This window comes from Notamacropus eugenii, chromosome 5 (genome assembly GCF_028372415.1).
Source record: "Notamacropus eugenii isolate mMacEug1 chromosome 5, mMacEug1.pri_v2, whole genome shotgun sequence".
NCBI lineage: Eukaryota > Metazoa > Chordata > Mammalia > Diprotodontia > Macropodidae > Notamacropus > Notamacropus eugenii.
In genome coordinates this window covers 225,737,906-225,760,305 of record NC_092876.1, presented here as the reverse complement: position 1 = coordinate 225,760,305, position 22,400 = coordinate 225,737,906, and the positions used below count along the sequence as shown (strand labels likewise).

The 22,400-nt window shown below is 37.2% G+C and overlaps 1 protein-coding gene across 1 annotated transcript in view; it reads left to right on the top strand.

The window, feature by feature from the left end:
* Nucleotides 1-22,400, top strand: part of LOC140505803 (sodium channel protein type 3 subunit alpha) — a 153,939-nt gene that overhangs the window by 20,322 nt on the left and 111,217 nt on the right. The window contains exon 2 of the mRNA XM_072612187.1: nt 21,976-22,292. Coding sequence (XP_072468288.1) covers nt 22,026-22,292 — 267 coding nt within the window. The 5' untranslated portion in view covers nt 21,976-22,025. The remainder of the gene's footprint in view (nt 1-21,975; nt 22,293-22,400) is intronic.

The following is a 22,400-nucleotide window of genomic DNA, read 5'->3' as shown; positions in this document are numbered from 1 at the left end:
TGAAGCACCCCGTTCTTCTTGAACCTCTTGTTCTCTCTTAGCTTCCATGTAGACTTAGTCTTGCACTACACACATACTCACACATACATGTGTGTGTATATATCTATGTTTTCTTACTCTTAACTTCACTTAATGGATCCTTGTTTGATAGCTTGCTACTATTATGGTGATTACTCAAGTTTCTTTGGTTTTAATTTCTCATTAAAGTTTCAACATCTTATGTTTAACAACCTACAGGTCAACTCCACTCAGAAGTTTTAATGCTACTTCCAATTTCATGTGTTCAAAATAGAGTTCATAATCAAAAAAGCAATGCAATCTAGCAGAAATGCTATATCTAGAATCAGATATCAACTCTGTTACTTATTACCTATATGACTGTGGGTTTGTAATTTAAGCATGAATGACTTTTGTTTCCTCTGTCTTCAATGAGGCACTTGTAATAGATGATCTCTAAGACTGATTCCAGATCTAAATCCTGTGACCATTCCTAATGACTGTCCCTTCTACTTTCCCTATTTCTGTCAGTGGACTTAATTAATGTTCAACAGGTTGAAAAATGTTATTGTAACTTATTCCTATCATTCCTTATAGTATATCAGTTATAAAATCTTATCAGTTTCTTTCTTTGCAATCTCTTATATATGTCATTTCCTTTCTTTTTTTTTAAAAAATTTATTGATATTTTGTTTTTACATTATAATTAGATTACTCCCACTTCTTGATAATTCTCATGTAACAAGGTAAAGCAGTAAAGTAAAATGAATAATACAGTAACCTCATGTGAAAGTTCATGCAACACTTCATATCTATAGTACTCTACCTTTCTATTAAAAAAACACATAAAGAAAAAAGTGAATTTCTTATAACAAATACTCAGTCAAGAGAAACAAATTCCTCCAGTGCCTATATACCATATCTATATCATCAAATACAAATCAAAATCAATCAATAAAGTTATTAAGCACCTATACCATACTAAGTGCTGGGGATACAAAAAAAGAGAAAAAAAAGAGGGCAGTTCCTGCCCTCAAGAAGCTTATAATCTAACGGGAGAGACAATGTGTAGACAAATATATACAAAGCAAGGTATGTATGAGCAATAATTAACAGAGGGCAAGCACTGGAATTAAAAGGAGTTGTGGAAGACTTTCTGTAGAAAATGAGATTTTAGCAGAAACTTGTGGGAAGCCTAGGAGGTAAGTAGCTGGAATGAGGTAGGAAGACTGTTCCAGGCATGGGGGACAGCCAGAGAAAATGACTGCAGCTAAAAGTTGGGATTCCTAAAATAGTCAGGAGATTGGTATTGCTGGATGAAAGAGTAAGAGTTAGGGAGTAAAGTGTTAAGAAGACTAGAAAAGTAAAAAATGTAAAGTAAATATAAAGTAAAAGTAAAAATGCAAAGTAAAAAAAGCTGCCTCCTGGAGGCAACAGGTAGTCACTGGAGTCTTATTGAGTAGGGAGCTGACATGATGGGAGCTTTGATTTAGGAAAATCACTTTGGTGGTTTAAAGAAGGATGGACTGAAATGGGGAAAGACTTGAGGCATGCTGACCTATCAGTAGAATATTACAACAGTCCAGGTGTTAGGTGATTAGGGCCTGTAGTAAAGGGGTGGCAGTGTTAGAGGATAGAAGGGGCTATATGCAAGAGGTGAAAAGCAAAGGTGAAATCAACAGGTCTTCCCAACAGATTTGATATCAGGGATGAGAGATAGTGAGGAGTTCAGGATAACTTCTAGGTTATGAGTCTGGGGGGACTAAGAAGATGCTGCTGCTTTCTACAGTAATAGTGAGACAGGAGGAGGGGAGGGTTTAGGGGGAAAGACAAATTCTATTTCAGATATATTTAATTAAAGATGTCTGCTGGACATACAGTTTGAGATGTCTGCAAGGCAGTTGCAGATACAAGATTGGAGATCAGCAGAAAGGTTGGGACTGGATAGTAGATTTGAGAATTGTCAGTATAGAGACAGTAATTATTTACACCTATACCTACTTCCTCTGCTTCTCTCTCCTCTCTCCCTTTCCCTCTCTCCAATAAATTTTTATATAGAGAGACATAATATGACATATACACATCTATTTCATCTATCTAGATTAATATATTAGTGTCTATGTATGTACAGAAAAATCTAGATATAATCTAGATGTGTTTGTCTAGATTACATCTTTAACCTATATACAACTGAGTTATATCTAGGTTATAGGTACAGATATATCTATGTTACAGAAAATATGTTATCTATAGATAGATAGATATAGACATATATTATAGATACAGGTATATGTTTAGCTAGATATAGATATAGACATATATAGATTATACAGACACAGATATATAGGTATAGATCTAGATAGATACCATTCTTTCCCCTAAATCTATTGCCCTTCTGTAATGGATATCAGATTTCCTCCCTGCTTCTACTCTTAGCTTTCATCACCTTATATCCAAACTATTACAATACATCCTTCTTGTCAGAATGAGAAGCAAGATGTACTAGAAAGAATAATGTATCTGGGCCTCATTTTCCTCAGCTGTAAAATTTAAAAGTTTCAGCCTTGAAGCCCTAGGCCCCCAAAACTCTGGAGTAGGAACCAGATTACAATGTGACTGAGAAATATTTAACAAAAATAAAAATATATCATGTTGCTGCTGAGTTGTTTCAGTAGTATCCAATTCTTAACAGCCCTATTGGGGTTTTCTTAGCAAAAATACTGGGGTGGTTTGCCATTTCCTTTCCAGATCATTTTACATATGAGGAAACTGAGGTAAACAGAGTAGGGTGACTTGCCCAGGGTTGCACAGCTAGCAAGAGTCTGACGCCTTATTTGAACTCAGGAAGATGTCTTCCTGATTTTAAGCCTGGCATTCTATCCACTACACCACCTAGCTGCCCTGACAATACAAAATAGATAATGTTAATTTGGGGTTTTCTAGATCAATATGCGATACACAGGGATGTTTCTATTGGAATTTGACACTGCTGACTAAATAACCTCTAAAGTCTCTTCTCTGACCTTAACTATTAATTATCTAGAAAACCTAGATTAGATTCATACTTTCATTACTTATTAAAGTAAAACTTTTAACTTTTCTGGGCACCACTTTGTTTATCTATAAAAATATGGTGTTATTAGATGGTCTCTAAGGTCTGTTTCTCACTTAACCTCTGAGCTCTAAATTCTATTAACCAATAAGTCTCACTACAGGTATTCCATAATACCACTAACCTATATCCAACCAAGAGACTGATCTTTCTAATGCATCAAATTCATCATTTTATTTTCTTGACTGAAATCTTTATTATCTCTCCGATCCCTGCTACCAACTAGAATTCAAGACTTCAAGGATTCTTGAAAATACCTCACATGAGGAATCTGAAACACTTTAAGACAGTTATTATATCCCAAGTCTTTTCTTTTCCAAAATGAATATGTCCATTCCTTTAGCTATCCCTCAAGTATCTGAAAAGTTATCAAGTGGATCCAAAGGATGGAAGTTAGGGGGAAGCAGAGACCAGCTCTGTCGGAATGCTAAGAAGAAATTTCCTAACAAGTAGAGTTGTCCAAAATGGACTGGGTTTGCTTCAGAGACAGTGAATTCTCTATGCTGAAAGTATTAAAGCCTGAAAATCTAATGAATATTTGTAGAGGTTGTTGTAGAATGGATTTATGCTTTTGAGGCTTCTTATAGTTCTGAAATTCAAATGGATGAATGATATACCATTTACTGGTATACATGTAATAATAACTTGAAACAATCAGGACAGTCTAGCATGATGGCAAGATCATTAGACTAGGAGCCAAGAGGTCTAGGTTTCTGTTCCAATCCTACCACTAGCAGGCCAACTTTAGGAAAGTGGCTGATCTGCTCTGGTTAATTCCTTATCTATAAAATTACAGCATTGGTCTGCAGGATTTTTAAGGGACCTTCTGGCTCAAAAATGTCTCTAATATGGGGGGTATGCACATTTTCAGAAGCATTCAGAGGAAGCTGATAAGTATGTCAGGAGCATATTTAGTTATATGCACATAATCAGTTCCACTTTTTCTATTTCTGTATTACTATAAAATGAGGCAGACCTATACAGAAGAGACAGTTAAAATTAGTTATAGTGGGAGAAGCATTGATTGTAAAATTCAGTAGTATTTGCATATTAGTGCCTTATTCATCCAAAATTATTCAGGGATAGAGCTTCCAAGGTAATTCAAGATTATTCAAGTGACAAAACATATTTTTAAAAGTATATTATATGGAAATCATTTAAAAAGGTATCACATAGAGTAAACTGCTTTGAAAACACAAAATGAAGACAGCCCTTAACATTTGAGTGGGGTGAATTTTTAAAGTTCATCTATAAGTCAGTTATTTGGAACTCAAAATATCAGAAATTTGTGATCATATTATACTGATAGGAGTAATAAAAAATCGAACTATATGTAACTAAGAGAGGCAGCTTAGCTTGGCACACAGGGAGCCGTTTTGCAATTAAGAAGATCTGGGTTCAAGTTCTGCCTCTGACACTATTGACTGGGTGATCATGGGTAAGTGTCTTAATGTTTCAGTGTCCGTGGGCAACTCTTAAATGGCAGACAGGTTGCAGATTTGTTTCAGTAGGAGTTTCCTCAACAGAAATGCCCTAAAACAATGAAATTTGAGGCCCAGACCAAAAAAAAAAAAAAAAAAGAGTGGGGTGAAATTAATTCAAATTTCCAAATTAGAATACTAAGGAATATCTTCTGCAGTGGGACTGAGAACTTGTCCTTCTCAAAAGGCCTAATTGTTACCTTACAGGCAGCTAGGTGGTGCAGTGGATAGAGCACCAGTGCAGGAGTCAGGAGGACCTGAGTTCAAATCTCACCTCAGACACTTGACACTCACTATTGTGTGACCTTGAGCAAGTCACTTAACCCCAATTGCCTCATCCTGGGTCATCTTCAGTCATCCTGATGAACATCTGGTCACTGGATTCAGATGGCTCTGGAGGAGAAGTGAGGCTGGTGACCTGCACAGCCCTCACTCAAAACAAAAGTCAAGTGCAAGTCATGTCATTATTTCTCTGATGGCATGGTCTTCTTTGGCAACTAAGGACGAACACACACCTGCAAGACACTACTGTATTTCACTGCATAATTGTCACAGATTGGTTGTAACCATTATGTGAAGCTTTTTAAAAAAATTGTGCTAACATTACTTAAAAATAGTTTATCACTAAATTGTCTTTGGTGCAAGATTAGGATGCATGGAATACTTGTGAATATGTGTTAAAACTGAAAGTGCTGAGAATTCTAGGCTCAGGGATCTTAATGCTCAAGAGATCAATGCTATCCATATGCCACTGGTGAATACATTGCTGCGCTATTTGCCTTTTAAGTGGCATGAGGAAAAGAATTATATCATGCAATGATTACACAACAAAAGGTTACAAACCAATTTTTGGACTGATAAAGCAGTGTGAAAAATCAGTGAAATATGGCATTCTAAGTTCTGAATCACTATAATCTATTGGTTTTTTACATTTTTTTTTCCTCATCTCTCTATCAGTTGTGATTTTCAGTTGTTGTCAAGGTGTCCTGATCTTTCCAATCTGCTATTGTATTTCACTCCCCTCTGTTGTCCATCATTGTTATGTTTCTCCTTCATTCTCCAAGAGGACCATGACATCAAGATGATGACATGACTTGCACTTGGCTTTGATTTAAGTGAGGGAGGGCTGTACAAGGTCACCAACTTCACTTTCTTCTCCTGTGCCATCTGGATCCAGTGGCCTGATATTCATCAGGACAACTGGAGATGGCCCAGGATGCAGTGGGAGACCCTGGCCCTTTCAGTCTAAGGTGTTATCGGATTCTCACTTTGAGTGAGATACACCCATTCAATGAATAGGCCTCTTTAAGTGCTTACTCATGGGATGGCCCCTTTTAATAAAGAAAAAAATAACAAAAAAAAAATTAAACTGAGAGAAGACCGTAGGTGTTCCTAGGTAGAAGAGAAACAGTTACTATTTAGTATTTACATTCACTCTGAGTGGATTTGAATACTAAATAGTAACTGTTTCTCTTTTACCCAGGAACCCTGAGGTTCTTCTCCTCCCAGTTTGATTTTTTTTTTAAAGGGACCATCCCTTGAGCAACTACTTAAAGAAGACTATTTGAGAATATGAGAAAATGAGAATCTGATAAGACCTTAGCCTGAAAAGGCCAGGGTCTCCCACTGCATCCTGGGCCTTCTCCAGTCATCCTGATGAATATCAGGCCACTGGACTCAGATGGCTCAGGAGAATAAAGTGAGGCTGGTGATCTTGCACAGCCCTCCCTCACTCAAATCAAAGTCAATTGCAAGTCATGTGGTCATCTTGACGTCATGGTCCTCTTCAAAAACAAGGACAAAATGCAACAACAATAAGCTAGGTGGGCAGGGACCTGTTGTCCAATCTATGGGCTCTAGAGTGAATTGGGCACTTTCCATTACCTGGGTCAAGAATGACTCATCTTCCAAAAGTAAAGTACATTGGCCTTTGTGATAGTTATCTAATGCTCAGAGGTCTTTTTGGTCTAAATTTGAGCTGGTGGGCATACCTAAACTATATGAAGTAGATTATTAAAGGTCTGAGTTTCATATAAATGGACCATTGTTATATTTGGAAACCTATTCTATCAGTGTTTTACTGTCTTTGAGGGGCCATTTTTGGTTCATTATTGTTTGGGTTCATAACTATGGTTTCAGGTATAATGCTTATAGTCTACTGTAAAGTCAGGGATGGTGGTGACTGAGTCAATCAAATCATTCCATTCTACTTAAAGGGTCAATATGCTACAATCTGACATGTTAGCCCAGTAAGAACCCTTTTCTACTGAATCAATCACAAACTTTAGACTAAGTGTGAAAAAGTCCTTAATCACGCTAGATATCTTTGAATGCCACTAGATAGGTTGGGGTTTTTTTTTATTTTTTTTTTAAAGAACTTGGTTACTGTCTGTGAGTCATTTATGAAAAGGCAGACCAGTTTGGAAACTGGGGATCTGGGTGTCTATCTAGTAGTGAAAAGGAGAGAAAACCAAGACCCTGAGAAGAAACTTTTGGGGGAGAAGAACTTTTGCCTCAGCCTTAGTCTTCTTGGTCTTCTCCTCTTCCCTTAGCCAGAGGAGAACCTCAAGAACTTTGGGACCTACAGATTTTCATCAACAACCTACCAGTGTCCCCAAAATGGTTAATGATCTGTACTGGGAGTTAAGGATAGACTACATATGATAAGAAAAAGCAAATTCAGCTCAGCAGAAAAGATACATCATACTGAAGAGGAACATCTTGAGGAATCTAGCAAAAGGACTTCCAGGAGATTAGAAAAGAGGAAAGGTCCAGGACAGAGCCCTATGATGCAGTCACAAATGGAAGTTGGGACAATGAATTATGAATAAACAAAGGAGACAGAGAAAACACTCTTTAACAGGAAGGAAGAAGTTTTTTTAAAAAAAGCAACAGGAAAAATAGAGTATTCAAGAGGTGGGTTTGGCCAACAATGTTGAAACAGATGAGGACTAAGAAAAAGCCATTGAATTTTGCTATTAAACAATCATTGGTGAACTTCATGGAAGCAGTTTCAATTGAATGTTGGAGCTCAGGAATCAGACTGTGAGTACATAAGAAGTAAGGGGAAAAAGTAATGAATGCAAGGCAAGAGAGAATAAGTAACTATTATACATGTTTGTTTGTTTTTTTCCTCTAAGATTTTGGCTGTGAATGAGTAAAGAGATGATAGGATAATAGCTTAAAGGGATTACAGAATCAAATGAAAATTTTTTTTGAAACAATGGGGGAGCTCTAGATATGTTTGTTAGGCAGGGTGGAAGAAGCCCCAGGTTTAAAAGGGACTAAAGATTTTATTGGGAGAAGGAATGACTAAATAGGTAAGCTCTAGGAGAAGATAGGGGTTGGGATCCAAGGTTTAAGTAGAAAAAGCTGGCTTGGTCAAGGGGAATAGGGCATATTCCTCAGAGGCTAAAGCAAAGAAGGAGAGAATGGTGAATGAAAGTGAGGTATAGTGTTGAGGAAAAATGGGAGTCTATTAAAAAGGGCTTCAATATTATCATTAAAGTATGAAGCAAGGTTCCCCATTGAAAGGGAGAGGAGAAGAGCTGTGGATAATTTAAGAAGAGCAAATATTTTGAATTATCACTGTGAGGTCTGCAATAGGGAATAGGAAATCAATCAGGGAAGACTAACACACAATATGCATGGAGTAGGAAGGGCCCTTTTAACACCACTCAGGACAAATCGTAGTGCAGTGAATTTGAAAAGTTTTATGACTTCCTATAGCAATGCTCATCATTACTTTAGTGCAAGGTGGATGGTGGGAGCAAATCAGGATTGGGATTTAGAAAGGGATGAAGTAGTAAGGAATTTGAGGGTGGAGGACAATAGAGAGCTAAAGAGGTTAACTGAGCTCATAATTCTGGATAAAACTGAGGACAGTGATGGACTGGAAAAACAGGGAGGGATGGAGTAATTCGAGACTGTGATGAGGAAGAGTGTAAGCCATACATCAAATTTCTTGAGAAAGGAAATAACCTGGTGGCTAATAAATAGTTGCCACCAAGATCTGAATAGAGTAATATGTTTGCATGGAGTGAATGTTGAAGGAGAAGAGGTTATCAAATCACAGCAGCCGGCACAGAGTTTGGAAGTGGCAGTGATAAGCAAGCAATATGCCTACTATTCCTGCCTGATTCAAGGTAGACAAGGGATGGTACACCCAGTACAAGAGAGGCTGGCCAAGAAGCCTGTTATCTAGCAGGAATTAAGCTTCTGTGATTGCAAGGAACTCAAAGAAAATTGAGAGGAAGAGATCTGAGATAAAGTACATTTTTTAAAAATACAATGAAGGGTCCAGAGGACACAATGTCAAGTTATCACACTTTACTTCTAGTTCTGCCCTCTAATCCAGGCAGAACAAGTGTATTCCCTTATCTACATGACAACCTTTCTGAAATTTGAAAAAAAGTTATCAATACCTTTCTCCTCGCCTTCATCCCATCTTTTCTCTTCCAGTATAAACATATTTAGTTCCTTTAATTGCTTCTCTTATGCCATGACCTGACTATATCTTTTTCGGGAAAAAACAATGGCTGCCTATCTATACCTACCCCAGTGCTATGCTTATGACCCAAATATTAAACTTTATTATTGAATTCCATTAAAAGATTTGGACCTAATCAATTGATATTTCTAGTTCCTAATTTTTTAAATTTATTCATTTTACTTTTAACATTCATTTCCACAAAACTTTGGGTTCCAAATTTTCTCCCCATTTCTACCCTCCCCCCACCTCAAAACGCCAAGCATTCTAATTGCCAATATCACCAATCTGCCCTCCCTTCTAACATCCCTCCCTTCCCTTATCTCCATCTTCCCTTTTGTCCTGTAGGGCCAGATAACTTTCTATACCCTATTACCTGTATTTCTCATTTCCTACTAGCAAGAACAGTACTTGACAGTTATTCCTAAAACTTTTGAGTTCCAACTTCTCTTCATCCCTCCCTCCCCACCCATTCCCTTTGGGAAGGCAAGCAATTCAATATAGGCCATATCTGTGTAATTTTGCAAATGACTTCCATGATAGTCATGTTGTGTAAGACTAACTATATTTCCCTCCATCCTATCCTGCCCCCCATTGCTTCTATTCTCTCTTTTGATCCTGTCCCTCCCCAAGAGTGTTGACTTCAAATTGCTCCCTCCTCCAATTGCCCTCCCTTCCATCATCCCCCCAACCCTGCTTATCCCCTTCTCCCCCACTTTCCTGTATTGTAAGATAGGTTTTCTTACCAAAATGAGTGTGCATTTTATTCCTTCCTTTAGTGGAATGTGATGAGAGTAAACTTCATGTTTTTCTCTCACCCCCCCTCTTTTTCCCTGCACTAAAAAGTCTTTTGCCTGCCTCTTTTATGAGAGATAATTTGCCCCATTCCAGTTCTCCCTTTCTCCTCCCAATATATTTCTCTCTCACCCTTTAATTTCATTTTTTTAAGATATGATCCCATCCTATTCCATTCACTCTGTGTTCTCTGTCTCTGTGTGTGTGCATGCGTGTATGCGTGTGTGTGTGTGTGTGTGTGTGTGTGTGTGTGTAATCCCAACTACCCAGATACTGAAAAGTTTCAAGAGTTACAAATATTGTCTTTCCATGTAGGAATTTAACAGTTCAACTTTAGTAAAGTCCCTTATGACTTCTCTTTGCTGTTTACCTTTTCATGCTTCTCTTGATTCTTGTGTTTGAAAGTCAAATTTTCTTTTCAACTCTGGTCTTTTCATCAAGAATGCTTGAAAGTCCTTGATTTCATTGAAAGACCCCTGAAGTATTATACTCAGTTTTGCTGGGTAGGTGATTCTTGGTTTTAGTCCTAGTTCCTTTGACTTCTGGAATATCATATTCCATGCCTTTCGATCCCTTAATGTAGAAGCTGCTAGATCTTGTGTTATCCTGATTGTATTTCTACAATACTTGAATTCTTTCTTTCTAGCTGCTTGCTATATTTTCTCCTTGACCAGGGAACTCTGGAATTTGGCCACAATGTTCCTAGGAGTTTCTCTTTTTGGATCTCTTTCAGGAGGTGATCGGTGGATTCCTTGAATACTTATTTTGCCCTCTGGTTCTAGAATCTCAGGGCAGTTTTCCTTGATAATTTCATGAAACATGATGTCTAGGCTCTTTTTTCGATCATGGCTTTCAGGTAGGCCCATAATTTTTAAATTGTCTCTCCTGGATCTGTTTTCCAGGTCAGTTGTTTTTCCAATGAGATATTCCACATTATCTTCCATTTTTTCATTCTTTTGGTTTTGTTTTGTGATTTCTTGGTTTCTCATAAAGTCATTGGCCTCCACCTGTTCCATTCTAATTTTGAAAGAACTGTTTTCTTCAGTGAGCTTTTGAACCTCCTTTTCCATTTGGCTAATTCTGCTTTTGAAAGCATTCTTCTCCTCATTGGCTTTTTGAACCTCTTTTGCCAATTGAGTTAGCCTATTTTTCAAGGTGTTATTTTCTTCAGCATTTTTTTGGGTCTCCTTTAGCAAGGTGTTGACCTGCTTTTCATGCTTTTCTTGCATCTCTCTCTTTTCTCTTCCCAGTTTTTCCTCCACCTCTCTAACTTGATTTTCAAAATCCTTTTTGAGCTCTTTCATGGCCTGAGACTATTGAATATTTCTTTTGGATGTTTGGGATACAGAAGCCTTGAATTCTATGTAGCATTGTTCTTCCTCATCAGAAAGGATGGGAGGAGATATCTGTTCACCAAGAAAGTAACCTTCTATGGTCTTACTTTTTTTCCCCTTTTCTGGGCATTTTCCCAGCCAGTGACTTGACTTCTGAGTGTCCTATTCACAGCCACCATACCTCCAGATCTGCCCAGCTTGGGCTTGGGGGCTGATATTCAAATGCTACTTCCCATCCTCAGGGTTTTTGGCAGGGGTAGGGTTGCTATTCAGTGTGAGATTAAGTTCAGGTGCTCAGGTGGGTGCAGGGCCACCACTCAAGGCTCAGTTCCCTCAGGGGGTTTATGCAGAGACCTTCAACAATGGATCTGAGCTCCTGCCTGCTTTGGGAGCCCCTGTCTGCTGCTGCCTCCGTTGCTGCCTCCCAAGGGGGCCTGAGTTATGGGGACACCCTGCTCCCCTCTCAGTGAGCTGAAAAGACCCTCTCACTGACCTTTGGTGTCTGTGGGTGGAGGACCTGCGCAGCAGCTGGAGATTCTGTCTCTGAAGCCTGTTCGGATCTGCTCCCCTTGGTGCCCTGGCCAAGGCAGGGCTGGGCTCCACTCTGGGTCCGGTGCACGACGGACCTTTCGGGTCAGTTTTTCAGGTCTCTCTGGAAGAGAAATCTCCTCTGCTCCGTTGTTCTGTGGCTTCTGCTGCTGCCGAATTTGTTGGGAGTTCTTCTTTACAGGTATTTTATGGTCTGTGGATACGGAGCTAGCATATGTGTATCTTTCCACTCCACCATCTTGGCTCCTCCCTAGCTCCTAATTTTTTAATCAATATCTTCACTACCTCTCCTAGCTTTATATTAACTTAAAATTTGACATGTATATCACCTATTCCTTTATCTAAGTCATAGTTTTAAAATGTTGAATGGAATAAGGCCAAGGATATATCCATGAGGCATTCCACTACAGAACTATAAGCTAATATTGATCCTTTAGTATTTACTCTTTGGGTTCAGTTATTCAATTACACTCATACTATATAACTATCAATGTCTAGTCCAAATCATTCCTTCTTGTCTCCAAAAGTGGCATAAGATGCTTTGTCAAATGCTTTCCTGAAATTCAAGTATACAGTGTTTAAAGCATTCTCCTGATCTACCAATCTAGAAACTATTAAAAAAAAATAAAACAAAGCAAGAAATGAATTTAACATAGGATTGCCTATTCCTGATGAAGTCACGCTGGTACTTCATAATCATTGATTTCTTTTCTGACTACTTACAAGGCATTTCTTTAATAATACATTCGAAAATTTTTCCAGTCCTTTGCTTCAAGCTCAGTGGCCTGATAAAAGTATTTGGGCTTCATCTGCTTCTCTGTGTCTCTCTCTGACTCTGTGTGTCTGTCTGTCTCTGTCCATCTGTCTTTGAAAATCGGGACACTGATTCATCTTTAGTCCTATAGCACATCTTCTGTTATTGACTTTTCAAAGATCATTGATAAGTGAGTTCAGCACTTATTGCAGTCAGTTCTTTCAGTATCTTAAGATGTAGATTGCTCAGGTTTGCTAACAAACCCAACAAGGAAGTTAGTCTCTTACTAATCCCTCACCTGTTTGGGTCTAATTTCCTTCTTAACCATTTTGGTTCTGTCTTTCTCAGTCCAATGCCTGTTTTCTTTGATGGGGAGAAGGTAGAGGGAACATATAGAAGCAAAGTCAAATATGAATAGTTTTTGCCTCCTTTCTGTCATTCATCATAATCATTCATTCCTCATGAGAGCTTTAAATATCGTTTCTGTCTCCTAAATCTTCCTTTTGTCCCAACTTAGATTTTAAAATACATTTTGTTGTCCTTAGCATTATTGCCAGCCACAATCTGTTTGGAGGTTTTGTGCTTTTGACACTGTTCTAAGAAAGGGCCATGTTGTACTCATTCTCAGTTTCTTGCCCTTATTTCCTCCTCTCCCCTTTTATTTATATATTTCTCTGTTCCCCTATGTGGTGTCTGGCCCCAAGAAAATTTCCTGTGAAAGGTTAAGTTATGAATTGCTCAGAGTTTGGGTGCAGGAAACACCAAAGTGTTTGGTGATGAGTCTACGTCATAAAGTCAGTGACATTGCATCTCATATCCTGTGAACCATGCCCAAGATTTTCAGGCATGTTTGTGTCAGAGGTTTCAAAATTCTGATTATTAGACATAAATTATCTCAAAATATATACCCATATATAATGGAATTTCTAGAATTCAAAGAAGTATACTTACAAAAGTAATATCATAAAGCATCCCTCATTTTGACTCCTTTTGTGATATAGTCGAGGCCACTGATAGTCTAACCTTAGTGTTCATTCTGCATCGGAGAGCCCAAAAACTTCGCAGTTTGTCTCCAATGTGTCCTTCTCTTCTTTGATTAAAAGGGTGAGGGGGAGATTCCCCTGAGGTTAATAATGGAGAAAAGTCTCTCTATCCACAAAGTGAATGACTATTCATATAGATCAATGCATTTTCAATAAGATTTGTTGCAATATTGCCAGTCAACTTTTTTTTTCCCTTCAGATTTGGTCATCAAAGAAAGAAAACATTGGTCCATGGGTCAGAATATGATTTCAGCTCATAACATGAACACACTGAGAAGCACAAGCTACTTAGCTAGTCCTCATGGAGCCTATATTATTGTAGGAAAGAGCAGCCAAGTGACTAGCCATCAAAATAAAAATTGTTCCTGGAGCACAAATCAGGATTTTAAAGTATACTATGGTGTTTCAGAGTTAACTCTTAACTGACATTAAGAAATCATGTACCAAGATCAAGTAATTTAACATTTTGTTTATGAAATTATTTTATTAGCTAAATTTTTTTATAAAAATTTTTTGTGTGATCCTTTTCATCCATTTCCCCCTAAATATTATTTCATTTTGTATGGCTAAGTTTTAATAAAATGATAATGCCAATGGAAATTTAAGCATTTTCAGAAAAATGTCATCTTTAGATTTGGACCAGATCAATGTTTAATCTTTGGAAGAAACATCCTTTATCAACACAGTTTGGCACCTGATCTGTCCTTTATAGTCTTAGAGAGCTGCCTAGTCACTGAAAGCGGAAATAATGTACCCAGAGTCTCCAGTCTAGGATGTGTCAGAACAGAAATAGGACTTGAATCCAAGTCCTCTTCACTCCAATGTCAATTCTCTTTCAACTGCTATCTTGAGACAGAGTTTAATTAATGTACATTCTATAGGTACATCTCAATTTCTATCATTTTTATAATTAAATGAGTTGATTCTTTTTAAAAAATTCCTTTTATGTGCTCATGTTTGCTAAAATGTGTTTACAACATTTTGATTTGAAGTTATAGATTACTACACCTTGACTAGAAACAACAGACACAACAAAATGCTTATTGTGAAATTAACTCACCATTAATTTCAGATTTAGGGGCCACAGTGGATAGCATGCTGCGTCTGGAGTCAGGAAGACTCATCTTCCTGAGGTTAAATCTGACCTCTGACATTTACTAGCTCTGTGACCTTGGGCAAGTCACTTACCATTTGCCAGTTTCCTCACCTGTCAAATGAGCTGGAGAAGAAAATGTCAAACCGCTCCAGTATCTCTGCCAAGAAAACCCCAAATGGGGTCACAAAGAGTCAGGCCAGGCTGAAAAATGACTGAACAACATTAAAGATGCATAAAAACCATAATTATTATTTAAGGCTGTCCTTGTCAGGGTGTACCAAGGTTGGTAAAGTTAGATTATAAAGAACCAATGGTCAGTGTTCTCACCATTCACCCACCATTCTAGAAGTTTTACTCCTAGAAACTGTTGGGTTAGATATATTAGCTTTACTCTGGTCATTCAGTAAATATCACAAGTTAGGGGATAGAAAAATGGGAATCAGAATGGTTTCCCATTCTGACCACATACCATGTAGCCATTCTTTGGGCATAAAGGATTTTGAGGAAGGGGAAGAAAAGAAAAATGGAAAGCAGGGGGAAGGAGAGACAGGTAAAAGAGAAAGGATTATTATGAACATGATTGTGTATTCAGATAAACAGGACTGTGTTCTTTTCCAGCACAGACCACGGGTCAGGAAATATGAAACAGAAATCACATCCATACTGATCAGGGTTCAAGATATCTTCCAAGCACTGCAGCACAGTATACTAGTAGAAAAAAAGTGCAGCATTTCTTATATGGATGTTATGAGAATAAATGAATTGATGAAAAAGAAAAAAAACACCAGTTTTTCAGAAGAAAAGTGCAGTGTAAGTCTAACATGCTCTATTGTTGTGGGACAATTGCAATCATGGAAAGTAGATTCAAATATTGATTCCATCCATAAGATTAGTTGTGCCCTGATTTTTTTTTTAAATGTATGAATGTGCCTCTTTGTCTCCCCTAGTCTGCTTGTACCTCTAAAAGGGAAAACACACAAACTGGGAGAGCCTCAATATGAGGAATGGAGTATTCATGTCAGGAAGAGAGACACCCATACAACTTTTTTTTTCTTTAAAAGGTGCTGATTATGTGTACTTATTAAACAGAGCAAGTTTGTATTTGGTAAATCAGCTCACAGCTCATCTGGCAGCAGAGAGAGAAGGATTTCTAAATCTCCAGTGAGTGGCTGGTTATGACATGGCCTGGCTAAGACTAGGGGCCTGTCAGATCTTGTTTGGAAAGACCTTAAAGCTTTCCCCTCTTCTGGATGATGCACTTTAGAGACTCCAGGGGATGGAGAAAGGCAAGGTTTGCCAAATTCTCTCTCTCTCTCTCTCTCTCTCTCTCTCTCTCTCTCTCTTTCTCTCTTGTTACTCATGGTAGCAGGAAGAATATAAATGGTTACAATCAAGGGTTAGTCCTTTTTATAGGGTTTAGTTAGAGTCAAAGACTTTTCAAAATGTCTAATGATAAGGTGGCTTTAAAATAAGACTAGATCCTAGAGAAACATACTTTAATCTGTTCTCAATGTTCATTATGACAGAGGTCAGGGAGAACTTTAATAGATTCAATCTATACACACTCCCTGGCATTTAATCGATAGCTGCAGCATGTTTTCTCCCCAAAGCATTTACTAGACTTGTAGTAGAACTGGATGATTTGAATTCTTCCTTTCTCCTTTCCTTACTGATAGGTGATGATAAATTATAAAGTGGTGAAAAGGCAAATAACAGGAGAATAATAAAAAAGGAAGAGAAGTAGGGGGACATAAACAATCCAACTAGCTATTATAAACTAAATGTGAGCTTATCAGGTTCACAAAGAAAATTTTTTTATGATAGATACTAAATTCCTAGGATTGAAATTTGCCTTTGATAATCCCCTATCACCTGGACAATAATATACATGTATCTTTTGTATGTATGCTTAGCTTTATTCACTTTTGCACTTGTAAGAGTTTTTTAAAATCCCATTAAGATGTAAACTCTATGAAAGTAAGGACTCACATTATTGTATTTTCAGTTCAAATCCACGTACATTTAATTCATGCTTAGTATGTTCAGAGAACTCTTCTAGGTGCAGAGGGAAATAACTTACAATCTAGCATAAGAAAATGTGACATGCATAAAGATTTTTTAAATTACATTGACAAATATGTTAAGAAAAAATGCTTACTTTTTAAACTTCCATCATTCCCAGTGTTTGCTCTCTACCCAAAGGATTCATAGAGATTTATTAAGTGATACATTAACAAAATATACAGTCCTTTCAAAACCATTTAGATATTTTATAAAAGAAACTTTCTCCCAAATGTGTGGTTTAATAGAATGAAGGTTGCTCTGAGATTTGGGCCATCTGAGTTTGCCACTAACTTAGCCATGTTACTTTGAACAACTTACATCACCTATATGGGGCCTCATCTGTAAAACAAGTTAGATAGACTAGATGATTTCTACCATTTCTCTCTGTTCTTAATTCCTATGATCTCCAACATGGCACTTTCTAGGCAGCTTTTATTCCATAACATTTATTGAGTGCTTACTACATTTCTGTGTTAGGCACAAAGAGGGGAGGACAGAGGATGTGGGATCCTGAGAAAACAAATATTCCTTTACTCAAGGAGTTTAAAATGCAGAAGGAGGGAAAAGACAAATATATTCATAATATGATAAAAAGTAAAATATTAAAATAAGTGAGAGATATGAATAGAATCCTATGGAAAATTACATTTAGGCAGTCTTAGAACTAGTCCTTGGCTCACTATTTGTCTTGGGATATAATAGATATGACCATGGGAAAACATATTTAGGAACATAAGATTTAGAGCTGCAAGAGGTCTTTAGAAATCATTGTGTCCAGCTCTTGTTTAATAAGTGAGGAAACTAAAGACTAGGGAAGCTAACTGATTTGTTTAAAGTCAAGGAGATTAAGCAGCAGGGGCAGAACTGGAAACCAGGCCCTCAGACTCCAAATTCAGTGTCTTAATCACACACTAAGTTTGAGTTCTTCCTCCATGTTTGCCCTCTCAGATATGCATAGTCCTAGCCAAGCTTCCATTCTTGGCAATGGCAGATTTATAGTCTCCTGACATAGCTTTGTTTCCATGGGAACAGACCAGAACTAATCGATTTTGTCTGTAAAAATAATAATAAAAGTACCTACATGGAAAGAGAATATTGACTCTAATACATAATAGAAAGATTAAATCCACTATATTTGTGCATTTCTATATGTTCTGTTGGGAAGAGCTCTTTCAGGTCCTGTGGTCAATGGGAGGAAACTGTTTCCTACTCTTCATCCCAGCAATGTGCAAAATGTCCAGGACTGCATTTTGTCAGATTCAAAATTGGTCTAATATTAATTAACCAAATACATTCATTCCTATTAGCATAATCATTTAATATGCATTAAAATGATGCAAAACGTTGTACTTACAATATGATATCACAGTGCCATCTAAAATGGCAAAATGAAAGGAGACATAAAATCCATCTACCAGTGGTTATCAGCATACAGCACAGATGCTTTTTTAATGACAAATCAGAGTCTTAGTACAGTACAAAATGTCAACTATAGCCAGGAAAGGCAGGCAAAAATAGAATGTACTGAGTATCTTCCATCAAAACCTGTCTCATTTTCAGTCTGTAGTGATACATCAAGGACCCTGAAATACTCAGATGAAATCTTCATATCCATTGAATGTAAGGTGCTTAATTGAAATAAAATGTTAAACAAGAATATTAAACTCAAACTAAACTTCTGCTGGGTACCACATAGAGCACTGGGTGTGGAGTCAGGAAGATATGAATTCAAATTCATCCTCAGACACTTTCTAGATCTGTGACCCTGAGCAAGTCACTTAACCCAGTTTGCCTCAGTTTCCTCATCTGTCAAATAAGCTGGAGAATGAAATAGGAAACCACTCTAGTATTTCTGCCAAGGAAACTCCAAATAGGATCATGAAGAGTCAGACATGACTGAAATGACTGAACTAGCCAGCAAAATCAACTTTATAAAGGTACAGTGGTGAGCTAGAGGATAACAGTGTTTATCCAATAATAATAATATACTTGATGAACCCTAAGATAGAATATATAATGGTTCTTTTAAATGTCTTTTAAATATTAAATATTTAAATATAAATTTAATTTATATCCATGAAATCTGTTTTGTAGTTAATAAATACAAGTTAAATGCTAAATTCTCTCAAAGTGTTCTACAATGGGCTCACTTAAAAACAATATACTATATTTATTCCCCATTCATCTCCTCTGGTAAGAGTATATTTCCATCTTCTTTTGATGGGGAAATTGAGGATACTAAGAGCTAAGTTATTAAATTATGCAATTAAGATGTCCATTGGGGTAGGCACCACATTTTATTTCAGATTTTTTATCTTTGCCAATGCCAAGTATAGTGCTCAATATGCCTTGAAACTGAAATTAGATGAAGTATATCAAACTTGTTACATTTAAAAAATTACAATATATATTTGTTCATTTATAAATGAATAATATACATGTGTATAATATGTATGTATATATGTTAATATATTATGGCATCAAGCAAAATTATGTTTACAAGTCTTAATGTTTTTCCACAGAGAAAAGTAAATGAAAAGAGATCTTACAAAATGTCTAGTCATAGATCTCAAATTTTGTTTTTCAGTGTTTCAGTGGTGTCTGACTCTCCATGACTCCCTTCCCTAATTTGTGGTTTCTTGGTACAGATACTGGAGTGGTTTACTATTTCCTTATCCAGCTCATTTTGCAGATGAGGAACTGAGGCAAAAAGGGTTAAATGATTTGCCAAGGGTCACACATCTGTTAAGTGTCTGCAGTCAGATTTGAACTCAGGAAGAAGCCTTCCTGACTCCAGGCCCTGCACTCTATCCACCACACTACCTAGTTGTCCTTGTATTTCTTAATGCTGCATTAATGAACCCAAAATGAACTGCATTGACCCCTGAAAGTCAAAAAAAAACTTGCTATGGGGGTGAAATTTACCTCTAAAAGAAAACTGGAGTTTAAAATCAAAAACAGAAATACTTTGTGGCTACTTCAAAATTAACATCAAGAAGATACAAAAATCCAAAGGCCTATTCACTATTTGGCTACTCATTTTAAGATAATTTCCTCAGACTTTCACATTGTATGGGTGTCCCATTTAGGTTATGCCCTAGCAATCCTGGCAAAACTACTGTCTCTTCTTTTGGAGAATTTGGCCATTCACTTTTACAGACTAACTTTTTTTGGGCTGGATGTACAAAGTTCCAATCTGCTAGGCTGAACAGCTGCTGAGTGTTCTTGAGTGTCCAGTATGGGTTAATAATTAATATACGGAGGTCTAGTCCAACAAGGAAAAGTGCAAGGTATGGATGAGTCAGAATGTTATTTAGGTCATCGCAGTGCCAAAAATGTACCCACCATATATGGTAAGTAAAAAATTGTATTCATGAATAAATACCTTTTTTGATTAATGCTATGTGATGCATTGGACAGAATGCTAGACTTGGAATCAGGAGGATCTGAATTTAAATGTGGTCTCAGACACTTACTATCTGTGTCACCATGGGCAAGTCACTTACCCTCTATTTGCCTCAGTTTCCTTATCTACAAAATGAGGATAATAATAGCACCTACCTCCTAGGGTTGTTGTGAGGATCAAATGAGATAATAACTAGAAAGTGCTTAACACAGTACCTGGCCCACAGTAAGTACTATATAGGTGTTAGCTAATATTACTGTTATCTTCCTTTAATGTATGACACCGAGTAAAAACAGGAGTTATGTTTACCATGTGAGTTTTGCAATGCAAATGATGCTCTGAGAAGTACAAACCTTTGTGTCAATCTCTCCTAAAAAGAGTCTTGAAAGAAATATTTTTTTAATATCAAATTCTCTAAGCCCACAAAATTGGCTAGGTTGCAATGACACACATGACTGCTTATAAAAACAGACACCAACAATCCAGATACTTGGATGTGAGCAGCAAGGTAAAGGTACATTTCCATGCTATTCAAGTTGCCTGGGTGGCACATAAAGCATGAGTCTACTCTCTATTAATCATTGACAGCTTTCCAAATTAGATCCTTCTTTTATGAATATTCTAGGAGATCCTTGTTCAGTGAAGAATGATATTTATTGTGAAGAATTATTGTGAATGAATATTCTAGGAGATCTTGGTTCAGTACTCTTGTCAGAGTACTTTCTGCATACATTTTCTCATTAGACCTTTACAAAAGCCTGGGAGCCAGAAAGGGCACTATTATAACACATATTGTAAATATAAGGAAACAAAGGTTCAAATTTGTTCCAGGTCTCAGCCAAGGTCATATAGCTAGTTAGCCATGACCTAGTATTAGATCCCCCAATTAAAGTACGTGGATACTTGAAATGTGTAGATCATACCCAAACTTCCTTTTAGCTTCTGGTACTAAAAATGCTCCCTAACTAAATATATGAAAGTCATGTGTCTATATAGCAAAATTCCCAATATGGTTCTGATATGTGTCAATTTGGTTTGAATGCTAAAGTCACTGGAAAAAAAAAAACACATTCATTTCATGAATGCTTGCCCAAGGCCCGTCAGAGAGATATAATAAAGATTTGCTAGATTCCTGATTGGCTTTTGAACGGTCATCAAACTCTTCTGTTTCATCAGCCATTTTACTAAGAACTATTGATCAGCAGGGGAAATAATAATGATAGCGGTAGTAATAGTAGCTCATATTTACACAGTACTTTATAGTCACAGAGCAAATCGCAGGAGTTAGAACTAGAAGAGATTTCACAACTCATTAACTCAAACCCTCTTATTTTGCAGGTGCAGAAACTGAGGCTCTAAAAGGTAAAGGGACTTGCCCAAAGCAATACAGGGAACAAGCACAGAGCTGGGATTAGAAACCAGCTCTTCTGATTCTGAATCTAGTGCATTCTGTGCTATACATATGATCTAATGTGACCAGAAGGTGAAAAATGGGAGAAAGGGAGAGATACAGGGTCAACAAAAATCAAGTACTGGCTCTATTTATAAGGCTTATGAGCACATATCCTTTACCAGAAGTAAATAACCACATTTCTGTATTTCTTGGCTCAAAAGCCAAGAACAGATGTCTTATGAAGTTGGTTTATGGAGAATCAGATTGAACAGTAATAATGTTTACAAGTTAAAATTATGGCACAGCACTAAATGCTCTACTTAATGTTTATAGTGACTATTTTTTTATTTACTGGCAAAACCAGATGAAGCATTAAATATCATCTTGGTTGACTTTTTTTCCCTCCCTTTTTCATTACTTTTCTCCTAACTAGTATCTACTTTTCCCCTTTTATCCCCATAGGAGATTCTTATGCGAGAGGCTAAACGAAATTAAATTTGCAGGATGAAAATATGGCACAGGCACTGCTGGTACCCCCAGGACCTGACAGCTTCCGCTATTTTACTAGAGAATCTCTCGCTGCTATTGAAAAACGCTCTGCAGAAGAGAAAGCTAAGAAGGTCAAAAGAGAACTCAAAGAGGATGATGATGAGAATAAACCAAAGCCAAATAGTGACTTGGAAGCAGGAAAATCTCTCCCATTTATTTATGGAGACATTCCACCTGGAATGGTGTCAGAGCCCTTGGAGGACCTTGACCCATACTATATCAATAAAAAAGTGAGTCCTTGGGAATGTTATCCTTACTAACCCTTTGTAGTGCATACTGCCTATAACATTCACTTGCATTGAGTACTTATTATATTCCTGCATTTCTTAGCTTTGCAA